This window comes from Notolepis coatsorum (assembly GCF_963971535.1).
Source record: "Notolepis coatsorum genome assembly, chromosome: 4".
NCBI lineage: Eukaryota > Metazoa > Chordata > Actinopteri > Aulopiformes > Paralepididae > Notolepis > Notolepis coatsorum.
In genome coordinates, this window is record NC_140168.1 from 12,504,336 (window position 1) to 12,517,581 (window position 13,246).

At 39.1% G+C, this 13,246-nt stretch overlaps 1 protein-coding gene across 1 annotated transcript in view; it reads right to left on the reverse strand.

Moving 5' to 3' along the window:
* Positions 1-8,277: 8,277 nt before the first annotated feature.
* Positions 8,278-13,246, reverse strand: part of LOC311226409 (cell adhesion molecule CEACAM1-like) — a gene marked incomplete at its 3' end in the record, with an annotated part of 33,738 nt that continues 28,769 nt past the window's right edge. Inside the window, exons 10-11 of the mRNA XM_084311835.1 lie at positions 12,705-12,745; positions 8,278-8,373 (exon numbers count right to left, since the gene is read on the reverse strand). Coding sequence (XP_084167961.1) covers positions 8,278-8,373; positions 12,705-12,745 — 137 coding nt within the window. The remainder of the gene's footprint in view (positions 8,374-12,704; positions 12,746-13,246) is intronic.

A 13,246-nucleotide genomic window follows, 5' to 3' on the forward strand; every position in this document is an offset into this window, starting at 1 on the left:
TTCGAGGAAGAAAATACTTGAAGTACAGTATACTGTACTACCAATTGTCTGAAGTTTTATTTGCACTACAAAGTTAATTTGTTATTTGTAGTATAGTGCTTAAAAAGCATAATTTAATTTAGATGTATTGGCTGGCTGCAGCCTCTTGAAGTGAGATTGTCAACAATGGCCAGAGAAAGAGATTTATTTGTATGGAGATGTATTACCTGTTTATATTTGGTTTCCTGATAAAAGGATAAGAAGCTTTAGGTTTCCTGAGAAAAGGATAAGAAGCTTTAGGTTTACTGAGAATGAGATATGAAGCTTTAGGGCTTATGAGAATAAGATATGAAGCTTTAGGTTTCCTGAGAATAAGATATTAAGCTTTAGGGCTGCTGATAATAAGATATTACGCTTTAGGGCTACTGAGGTCAGTAACCTCTGCTCTTTATATCTCCTGGGATGAACTCTGAATGGACTGGCAAGGGTATCTGGTTTCAAGATATTCATTTTATAAGCACATTGTCAGTGACCAGAGAAAGAGATGTATTTTTATGGAGATGTATTTTTTTTTTTTATGTATTACCTGTTTACATTTGGATTCCTTCGTTTTTCTATACATTTCAATTTTCAGTTACATTGAAAGCACCTCATATTGTTACACTTTTCTACTTTTTCGAGGAAGAAAATACTTGGAAGTACAGTATACTGTATCTACCAATTGTCTGAAGTTTTATTTGCACTACAAAGTTAATTTGTTATTTATTTGTGGTATAGTGATTAAAAAGCATAATTCAATTTTTCCCAGTTGTGGCCTGTTGAATAAATATCAAAATTCCAAAACATCTATTGTGGTATTTCATTTGTATCGATTCACTATATAAACATAGTAATTATAATAATATACATACATGGCATTTGATTGGAGGCTAGTCTCACTTTGTCCCACAGCAACATTAAAATTGTTTAGATTTGTGTACATTGTTTATGTTAATAATGTATTGTATTAAGTGCCCATTTCATCAATATTTCAATATTCAGATTTATCATAAATAATTGAACATGCACATGTATTTTATGTTCCGTTAAAGAGGGGTGGAGGTCGGGTCACATTTGAGCAACATTTTACTTGAAAGTAACTTAATAGTTACTTTCTGAAGTAACTAGTTACTTTTATAATTTGTAACTGAGTAAGTAATTTATAATTTGTAACTGAGTAAGTAATTTAGTTACTTTTTGGAAGAAGTAACTAGTAACTGTAACTAGTAACTTTTTTAAAGTAACTTGCCCAACACTGGTTAAGACTGATAGCTCAATGAATGCCCTTAAGAATGAGTTAATGGCCCAGCATTGGGAAACTGTGTACCTAGAACAGGACACTGATGCTGCTTATGAGTCCTTTCTGGATATTTTCATGAATCTGTATAATAAGCATTGCCCATTAGTCAAATGTAACAGGGAAAATCACTGTACAAAACCCTGGTTAACCAAGGGACTGATGAACGCCAGTAAAAAGAAAAACCTTTTGTATAACAAATAGGACGGAAGAGTCTGAATTGAAAATATAAACTATATAAAAACAAACTAACCAATATTATGAGGAATTGTAAAAAGGTTTTTTATGCCAACTTACTAGAAAGGAATAAACATGATAGCAAGGGTATTTGGAAAGTGCTTAATGACATAATAAGAAAAGGGCCAAAAGGTGGACTGTATCCAAATTACTTCATTGAGGACGGCAGGAAAAGTAGTAATATGGAGCAAGTGGCCGATGGCTTTAACAAGTTCTTTGTAGGGGTTGGACCTAGTCTATAGCTGAAAAAATCACAGAAAGCGGTCCGACATAAAATGTGGGTGTAGAAGACTCAAACCATAGAAAACAAAGCTCCATGTTTCTTACTCCAACAGATGGAAATGCAATCATGGCCATACTCAATAACTGTAAAAATAGAACATCAACGGATTGATTGACATGACCGTGATTAAGAACGTAGCGGAAGGATTTGTAGAACCATTCACACATATCTGTAATTTGTCGTTACAATCGGGAATATTTCCTCGTATGATGGAAACTGCAAAAGTATTACCGATATTTAAAACAGGGGACAAACACCAGTTTACAAATTATAGGCCGGTTTCTTTGCTTTCCCAATTTTCTAAGATTCTGGAGAAGATTTATGTAAAAAGACTTGAAGAGTTCATTGAGAAACACAAATTGCTGATTGGCAGCCAATATGGCTTCAGGAGGAATAGATCCACCACCATGGCCCTCATTGAGCTAATAGAGGAAATAACAACTTCAATTGACAAAAAACACCATGTACTAGGAATTTTTATTTTACTTCAAAAAGCTTTCGATACGATTGACCATAGTATTTTAATAAAAAATATGGAAATATATGGCATTAGGGGTATAGCATTGGAATGGATTAAAAGTTACTTGAGTAACAGGAATCAATTTGTTCAAATGGGCAGTGCCATCTCAACAAACAGGAATATTAGGTGTGACTTACCACAAGGTTCAATTCTGGGTCCAGTTTTGTTTCTTTTGTACATTAATGATATCTGTAAAGTATCTGAAACAATGAAATTTGTGCTTTTTGCAGATGATACAAATATGATTTGCTCTGGTGAGAGTTTACAACAGATTCTGAATGAAACCATGACTGAATTGGTCAAATTAAAAAAGTGGTTTGACAAAAACAGATTGTCTCTAAACTTGAACAAAACAAAACTAATGATTTTTGGAAATCGTAATTATGACACACCGATCCAAGTTACGATAGATGATACCGTTATTGAAAGAGTACAGCAAACCACTTTTTTAGGAGTGATCATAAATGAAAAAAATTGTTGGAAGCCTCACATAAGCCATGTAAAAACAAAAATGTCAAAGAGTGTGGGTATTATGTGGAGGTCAAGGTATTGGCTGAACCAAAAATCTTCTGTTATCTTATATAATGCTTTGGTCCTTCCATATTTGAATTATTGTGTTGAGGTGTGGGGAAATACCTATGAAACCAACCTACTTCCCTTGGTTATGCTCCAAAAAAGAGCAATCAGGATTGTAACAAATGAGAGCTACAAAGCACATACAAATTCTTTGTTTTTAAAAGTTTCAGTCCTGAAATTAAAGGACCTGGTGGATTACAAAACCGCCCAATTCATGTACAGAGTCATACACCACAGCCTTCCTGACAAGATACAGAAATTGTTCTGTGAGAGAGCTGGTCTTCAAAGATATAACCTTAGAGGGAAACTCAAACTGGAATAGCAATCTTCAAGAACAACCAGGAAGGCTATGTGTATTTCTCTGTGTGGAGTTACCTTGTGGAATAATCTGGAGGAGGAGATCAAATCCAGTCAATCTATAAATATATTAAAGAGGACGTTCAAAAAGATGGTGTTCACAAATTATACCAGGGAGGAAGACCAACGTATTGTATGAGAATGATTTGAAGGGTGACATGAGTGTATAGTCTAGTGTGTGTGTGTGTGTGTGTGTGTGTGTGTGCGTGTGTGATTATGTATTATGTATATGTATTGGTAATCGTGTCATATACTTGCTGAAGTATATATAATATTATACATAATATAGTTATTGATGGGGGATGGAAACATATAAGCTTTGCTTCTTCCATCTCCTTTTCAAACAGTGTCTGGCTGTTTTATTTTTTATTTTATTTTTTTGAGGGGGGGGGGGGGGTTCTCTTTTCCCATTTCATTTATTTTCAAATATTGTTTTGCCGGACAATGGTAAATGTAGCCAAACTAACACTGTGGTTTGAAATTGAATCTTGAGTTAAATCGGACCCTGGAGTGTTTACCCCTGAAGTTGCAAATCAGCTATAACTTTGTAAACAAAAATGATAGAATGACCAATTCCACGGCAAGAAAGTAGACGCTGGATACGAGTTGAAAGTCGTTGGCTTCAGGTTTCTCAGTCAATTTATTTCAGCAGGGCAACAGCGGTAGTAGACATTAAATTCACAGGATACAAATAATCTTTCAGTGACACGGACAGCTTGGTTCTGTGGTGTGTGTCCTAATCTCAAGATGAGTGGTTTATATGTGTTCAAACCTAATCTAAATGCTGTGATGTGATTCGTCATCCTTACCTAGGTAAAATCGGTTTGGCCAGTGTGTGGTTCTGTCAGTCTAGTAACAAAAGGTCATTCAGTCACACCCTAATCAATAAAAAATACAGGCATAAGCGAGCATAAAAAATATAGATAGGTAGCAAGGTATGGTAAATCACAGTGTTTCACATTATGATCTAGCATCCCAATAGGCTCTCTGTTTACAGTTTCATTCAGTAATACAAATAATAAAAATAGTTTAAAATGATTCAGTTTAAAAATAGTCAAAAAATTATAAAATAGAACACACATACAACAGGGTATTTAACACTTTGGATGCCAGCCACGACAATTGTCGTCTTATCAGACCCCCCATTGAGTGCTGACAACATGAAATGTCGTTTGTTTGCCGTATTTTTTGGCGATTTGAATTCATATTTCATCAATCGAGCCTCGGGTTAGTGCTGCAGAGTCTCTCTGAGCTCAATCGGGAAGATACCGCCCCCTATCGTCTCTCCCTGTGTAACTGCACCCCATCAGTTCTGACTGATGCAGGGGGAGTGGTCAGTTTCCTCATTTTATTTTTCCCTCAAGGCATCTGCAGGATCGATTGTGCTCACCGGCCCAGAAAACCTGTGGATTATGTATTTACAGTATCAACACTGTAATCAATAAGCGTGATCGATATTTGGAATGGCGATCAGCAGTGGTGCAGTCGTGGTCACACGCGGTTACACGCCGTGTTACTAGATGATTAGTATGCGCACACAAAGATGCGCTCTATCCATTCGTTGTGCGCTAAGTACGCGCGTGCGCGTGCGTGGCGTGTTACCAGTTCCCATATTACGACTGCACCACTGGCGATCAGGAATTGGAATAATCTTTTTGGATAACATCTGATCTCAGTTAAGGAATCTATTTTACCAGTCTTAGGATAATCAGACCTGTTTTTTCGCGGAGATATAAGCGTTTGCCCTATGTGTGTATGTGGCTCTGTGGCTGTGATCGCTGATGAGGAAATGAGAATTTATTTTTCAGCCCGCCTCTATAGCGTGCATAAGATCATATAAGATCGCTAACGCTGTGGCGTCCTTGACGAAGACGGACAGGAGCACTTGGATTGGTCCCCTGGCGCGGCTCACGTTGTGCCTGTCTGCTCCCGGCTGCCCTTGGGGGGGAAGGACGACGGGATGGGCTAATCGCATATACGAATTGCATGCATGCATCGCATGTGTGCCAATTGATGACCTCGGAGCATGTCCTAAATTATTAAATTATATTTTATACTATCGATAATCTAGCGTTTATTTGAAAACGATTCATAAATAGGCCGAAAAATTACAACGTTTTTGTGTATTCTAGAATATTCCAGTAAATGCCTTTTATCCCGGAATCTTTATATTTTCCTTGAAAACTAGGGCTTTTCAAAATGCTATAAAACGAAAATGAACCGATAATAAAAACAATCCGTTTTGACAATGTTGACTGCAAACAAGTCATTGATAAACGACAGGCAGATTAGACACATAGCCATAATTTAAAACATAGATTATGCATTTTTAACGCTATCATTGAAGTGGATGCTGGCACTCAACGGGGTTTTCAATGTTAAATGGCCGGCACTGAAATTGTTAACATACAACAGAGCAGTGCATCAGTAAGAAGTAAAAAAGTGTGATAAAATAGTTCTCTTAAAATTACAGTGCATACAGTAGTAAGTAGTGAGATAAAATTTGCATAGAACAGACACATGATATTTGATAGGCAGTGTATAAAAGTAGGCAGGGTAAGAATAGTGCAGGTAATAATGCTATAATGCTATAATAAGTAAGGGATAATGTATAGCTACGAGGGCATTGTTGCAAAATAATTGACCGACACAGAGTTTAAAATACCGAGGCGCAGCGCCGAGGTGTTTTAAACGTCAGTGAAGGTCAATTATTTTGCGACAATGATCGAGTATAGCTATACATTATCCCGCTTATTACATGGCTAACTTACTAACAATATACCTAATTAATTTTACATCGACAAGACGAGATAAAATGCAGACTCAGTTCTGGCTCCGCTGTCATCGTCACACACACTCCGCTCCGCTGTCAGTGCAGCCAGCAGGTGTGTCTGATTGGCTCCACTGTCAGTGGCCTTGATTGCGAACAGCTGCGCACAGCGGTCATTATTGTTCCACAGAGGTCCGTTATCGAGTAATATCGGACCTCTGACGAGCGCTATTGACCAATCACAAGCAAGCATTTCGGCGAATGTGAAAACGCCATACAAATAATGTCTAATAACCATTAATAATCAAACTAAAATATACTACACCCCCTTGGTGCAGTTTGTTTTGGTTGGTGAGAACACTGGAATTGAACCCAGGTCCACACCAAACAACCGCACCATGATCCACCTGTTTGAGGCGGGTCTCAGTCCGCTTCCAAGTGAACCCTGGAGTGCTTGAGGTGAGAAAGCAATCGTATTGACATTTTTAATCATCACAAGATTATCATTTACACTGCTGTTATAATGTTGTGATACTAAACAAAAACCTCACATGCATAATGCAGGTGACAGTAGCCTAAACAGTAGCACATAACAGTAATCACAGATCATGAATTGAAAAACATTTGTGCTAGCCAAAGTGGAGATCACAAGATAATTTTTTCTTAGGATTCAAAATTATGTCAGATAATTGTGTCAGAGTGTGGTTCGCTTGTCAATTGGCAATGTGAAACATAACTGAACCAATAAAAACTACAACAAAAAGTTAAAATAGATTCAGGCCATTTCAAACTAACTTAGGTGTGAAAGCACCCAAAGCTGATGGTTAGCTTTTCAAAGAGCAAGAGAAGAAAAACATCTTAACCGCTGCTAAAGTGCAGATGTTGGCCAATCTCAGCTCCATTTCATTAATTAACAGCACTGAGTGGGGAGTGTAAACATCACCAAGTCATAACTTAGCCGGTGTTGGAGGGGCTGTCACCATGTCTTGGTCTCAGCATATTAATTATATTGTTTTAAAAATGGGAAGAGCAATTGGTATTTCCAGGAAATGTGTTTCTTTTGTTGCCCGTCCCCTTTTATGTCAGATAGTGCAAAGTTTAGTTTTATGTCATCTTGACTATTGCACCGCAATGTGGTCATCTGCTGCCAGTGGTGACCTCAGGAAGCTCCAGGTGGTCCAGAACAGGGCAGCACGGTTGGTACTGGGCTGCTCACTAAGGTCTAATGTGAGCCGTATGCATGCCCACCTCTCTTGGCTTAACGTTGAAAATAGATTGTCTTTTAATATACTTGTGCTGTTCAAGTTGGTCATGAGCAGTAAAACTCCTGTTTTTATACATAATAAGATTGTTTTTAGTAATACTGTGCATGAGCATTACACTAGAGGTTCCAGTAGTGGGCAGCTTGAATTGCCAGGTCCTAGAACCAGCGCTTTGGGGAGATCTTTTATTTTTAGAGCATTAACTCTTTGGAATGGCCTGCCTCGGAACCTCTGCTGCATTTACAGTAGATTCACTTTTAAAAATAATCTTAAATTGTTTTTAAATTGTTTTTAACACTATAAAGTATTTTTTTGTTTTTGTTTTACATTAATGTAATTTTAGCTATCTTAATTGTTACAGTAGTTTCATTATGCATTGTGTGTACTGACTTTTAATAATTTTGTTTTTGCAATAGTGATTGTTTTTTTGTGTGTGGACCCCAGGAAGACTAGCTGGTTGCTATCGCACCAGCTAATGGGGATCCCTAATCAAATCAAATCAAAATGTTGAGGGGCAGGATTCCTCTTCAGTTCAACGTAGGTGGTGGAGGGCCTGTTACTAGGCTGAGGGGCAGGCTTATTCTCCCTCACCTAAGCGTAGGTGATAGAAGGGCTGTTACTAGGCTGAGGGGCAGGCTTATTCTCCCTCACCTCAGCGTAGGTGATAGAAGGGCTGTTACTAGGCTGAGGGGCAGGCTTATTCTCCCTCACCTCAGCGTAGGTGATAGAAGGGCTGTTACTAGGCTGAGGGGCAGGCTTATTCTCCCTCACCTAAGCGTAGGTGATAGAAGGGCTGTTACTAGGCTGAGGGGAAGGCGTATTCTCCCTCACCTCAGCGTAGATGGTATAGTGGCTGCCATCAGGCTGAGGGGCAGGATTCTTCTTCCTCAGCTGGGCATACTGCATGTGGGCGTCGTATGAGGGAAGGGTGGATGTTGTACCTTCCCTGCTCTTCAGTTAGACTAGGGCGTACTCTGTTGGAGAAGTACCCAGGTTCGCGACAGTCCCACCGTCCCTCTTCTGGAAGCTGCTGATTTCTGCATAGTTCAGCTCCTATAGGACAAAATAAGATAAGAATAAACAATATAATTAGTTAAAAGTTACTAGTCGACACACAATGGTCAGAGATAATATTTTTTTATTCAGCAAAAGAAGGAAGAACATCCAACTTCAGAGTCAGTTGGAGGACATTCCAGGTGTTGGAGGCATCATAGGAAAATGCAGCTTTAGTTCAGAGCCTAAGGCCATGTTTAGATGGAAACGCTAGCAGGTGAATCCGGAAAAAAGAAATCGGATGTGCCTTTTGTTTATACGGCAACAGCGTTTTTGCGGGGAGAATCCACAAAAAAGTGAGAGTGGGTGGAAATCCTAGAAACGATACACCTTCGCGCTATCAACTGAACAGTCAAACCGCATAAAACTATGACAAAAGGGTTGTCAAGGCTCTCGTCGCTTACTGCTTACGTCACAGGCATGCGCCAGTAGCCTAGAAGCGTAAACAAAGCGAACAAGCATGTCTGATTCTATCCACAAAGATCACCTGAAGGCTACATTGGCAGTACTTTTAAATACACAAGAATCAGTCCAGTGGCTATCGCAACTATTAGTGACTGGAGCCACTGTCTGTGTGACTCTGCTTTGGTCCAATCACATTCCCCCACCCACAGTCTGCGAATCAGAGGCAGAGTAGGGCGGGTCTTCACATCATGCCTGGTTGTCTCAACGACCTGAGGCAGTGTAGCGTATGGGTTGCGTGAATATTTTCCCTGACGGAGTTGCACTTCCGCGTTCGGTTTGCGCGATCTGATTGGCCACTGACGTTTCTGGTCATGTGACATCTCCGCCAATCGTGTGACAGCGGGGCTCCGTCGTCTCGAGTCGACTACACTTTTACAGCCTTGTCTGCACGCAGAATTCTATCCCAAAACACTAGTCTAAACGCAACATTAAAAGTGAGACCGTAAGACGACTTATGCGGTTTCTGTTCAGACTCTCTCCATTTAAACATGGCTTAAAACCCATCATTTGAACACAGGGATTAAAGCAGGCCAAGTCATATTCTTATTTTAACCTCCACTATATTTTTATTTAATAGCGTCAATTATTTTGAACATATTTTCTATTGCCAGTTTGCTTTTACATAATATCAATGCTGTTTTCAATTAATTAAATAAAACGGATACTTTTTGCAAGAGTTGACTCTGACTTTGTCATACAAATAATCAACCAGCTACATACAGTACTGTAACTTTTCAGTGCACTTTTTTATTTACATTGTGACAACTGAACAAGCTTATCACTTGAACAAGGAACTAAACAAGGGGAACTAATAATACTAGGGCTGTCAAAGTAAATTTGGAGATTAATACAAATTATTTAAAGCATTAAAATAAATTATTCATCTATGGAGTGAAAAATCTTGAACTTTCAGCAGTATATTTGTTTGTTCTTTTTTTTGCATTGACTCACGCACCTTTTTGAAAATCATCTGACATGAAGATGGAACACATTTTTGTTATGATTTATATTACTGGTAGTTCATACAAGACATTATCGTCCTCTAAGCCAATCTGCACTTTAACATTGGCTTGGGTTGTTTTTATTTCTGTTAGCGCCGCGGATATAAGAAACAGGTCTAGCTATGTTGATGGTTTTGTTGAACATTTGTATTTCACAGGAGAGAAACTGTATTCAAAGAAATAGTCTTTGAATCAAGGGTGGTCGGATGGCGTAGCGGAGATTGCGCTCATCACCAATGCAAAAGGCTGCGGTCTCGACTCCCGGAGTCAGCATTGCCTGCGGCTTGGGCCGATCGTCATACTAACTCATTTGGCTGAGTTAGCGGGAGGGAAGTCGAGGGTGGTAATCTGGCGTTGTGGACAGCGACACCTACAGGTCAGGTCTGGGCGCCTGTTCAGCGAAAGGCAGGAAATGGTGAAGGCAGCGTGACCTCCCACGTGTTACGCTTCACCAATGAGAGTCCTCGCTGCCAGGTGAAAAGAGAGCCACTGGCTGTCTCCGCATGTGTCGGAGGAAGCATGTGGTAGACTTCAGGGTTCCCTTGTACCGACCAGTAGGAGGAACATGCGCACAACAACCAGGTAGGGGAGGGGGGGAATTGGCATAACGACTAAATTGGGATGGGGAGAAAAATTGAAAATCAGGCGGAGAAAAAGAGGATTAAAAAAAAGAATAATAAAAAAAAAATCTTTGAATCTTATACTTTCTTTTTGTTGATTTTACATTAATTCCATGATTTTACCCAAATAAATATCTCTTACAAGCTTCAGTCTTAAGCAGAAAAATGCTATTTTTAATCTAGATTAATTACAGAAAATTGTGAGATTAATTAGTTCAATTTTTTATTTATTTCTTTTACTTAAAGGGGAACTATCTTATAAATGGCCTTTGAGTGTTTAGCATTGTTTCCTAGCTATGTGAACTTATATTAATATGATCTATGTCTCAAAATTCTCATATTGGCGCATTCTTCCAATTCTCCTCTCACAATATTCACCCTCACTGAACTGAGTCGTTTGAAAATGTGCCTATATGTGATGTCATAAAGACACTGCTGCATGTTAATGTTCAGGCGAACACGACGATGCTCTTGAACGAAAGTTCAAGACCCCTACGCTCTGCGTCTTCTGGCCGCCTCAGATCTACTCCTATCCAAGCTCCCGGAGGGTCATCAAAGAGAAGCCGCCTATTCTCAGTCCTTGCCCCACAATGGTGGAATGAACTACCCATCCCAGTTAGGACAGCCGAATCCCGTCCAATCTTTCGCCGTCGACTAAAGACTCACTTCTTCAACCATTATCTGAAATGATAAAAAAAAAAAAAAAAAAAAAAAAAAAAAAAATCTAACCCCGACTAACCTTAATGTCATGCACTTGTCCTAATAAACTAACCTACACTGTAACACGCAACACTTTGATGAACATTGTTACTCAGCTGATAGTTATACCCTTCTTGCTGTCTTGTCGCACAGAACTTGTAAGTCGCTTTGGATAAAAGCGTCAGCTAAATGACTAAATGTAAATGTTTAGGAGCCCAGACTCAAAACAGCTCGAAATCTTGAGGTAGAAAAATGCTGTTTTTGAGGACTTGATTAGAAATACAAAACAATGAATAAAAAAAATATATATATTACAGAGGTGTTCCATAGACTCACAGGAATTGTGTAAAAGTGCCCAAATAGTGAAAGAAATAGTAAAATAGTTCCCCTTTAAATTTGTATTAACATTTATAGACAAACAACACTTAGACAATACTTACTAAGTACACATTTTTTTATCTATTGACAGCACTAAATAATACATAATGCAATTTTACAAAAGCAAGAAGTGCAGTTTACATAAAGATACAAGGACAAGTTAGATTAACGATCAAGTTAGTTTACTGTATGCAGGCTTCGCAGGGCTCCGTGTCTGTGCCATGCGTTATACTGTCGCATAGTTGTAGCCGATAAAGGCCTATATGTAGGCTATGCTAATATTATATAATTTATATATGCTACCTAATACCGACATCAAAATAGATTGTATGCCTCTACAAATCATATTATACCAGGTAGCCAATTGACGGAAAATCCGTTGCCACTTGGAATCAAAGGGAAATCTGTCGTAGCGACGGAGAACTTTAATCCCTGTGAACATACAAGCACAAATCTGATACTATCTTCCTGGGTCAAAGTCTGACCCTCACGGTAAAAGACGCCTGTTGATAAACCTGGCTGACTGGAAGAGGGCTCATTTCTATTATTGACATCAAGTTGATAAACCTGGCTGACTGGAAGAGGGCTCATTTCTATTATTGACATCAAGTTGATAAACCTGGCTGACTGGAAGAGGGCTCATTTCTATTATTGACATCAAGTTGATAAACCTGGCTGACTGGAAGAGGGCTCATCTCTATTGTTGACATCAAGTTTTAAACCAGGTAATCGACTGGCAGAAACCCTATTTTTCACCCTCCATTACAGTGCAGCTCAAAATGTCTTTACACAAGATTTTCTATTGTTTTTCATGGTGTTCTATTATAGGTAGTGGGGATGAGCCTGAATCCAAATATGAAATTGGGAAAGCACGGATAATGAGATGGACACAGATATTAATATTATTATTTAGGAAAATAATTTTTTTTTTACATAGCTCGCCCTAGGCACACCATCTGTAGAACTGCCGTCAAAAGACTACCCGTAGGACCTGTAGGACTGCCCTATCTCTTCGTGAATGCGTACAGCACTGTACGCACGTGAATGAAAATTCACCAAGCAAAATACAAAGGCTTGAATCTGAGGAGATTCATGGAGATGAACTGAAATAGATATGGAATCTGATATTTTTATAGCATCAGTGAATAGTGTAAGCAGTGACTTTCACCTGGTTCCCTGGGCCTGCTCTGTTGTCATGGCCTGCACCAGCTGAAAACACACAACACAAACATTTAGAAGTACCGGGATAATATCTGTTACGCTATTCAACAATGTGCAATGAGACAGAGAGAGATAGAGGGGGGGGTGTTAGGATTGGGGGTGCTGTGAGGGTGATAACGCAATTTGCAGACAGGGAAGAGAGGAGGCAGAGACAGCAGGATACGTGGAAATATATACAGACTTTACTGGGGCGACGAAACAATACAAAACAACACTGAAGGACACGGGAAAACAAAGATGAACGAAAACGGAAAACATTAACTACTTACAAGACTTAAGAACATGACATAAGGAACGGAGAGGCACGACGGGCATGGGAACAAGGATGAGTGAGGGTAGCAAGGAGGGTACATGAGACAATGACGCCACGAAGAGGTGATGACAAATCCACACTTAAATACAAACACTAATTAACAACGATCAACACCTGGCAGGGCCAGGCCAAAACACAGAATCAATAACACAACCTAGACACAAAAAGCAATGAAT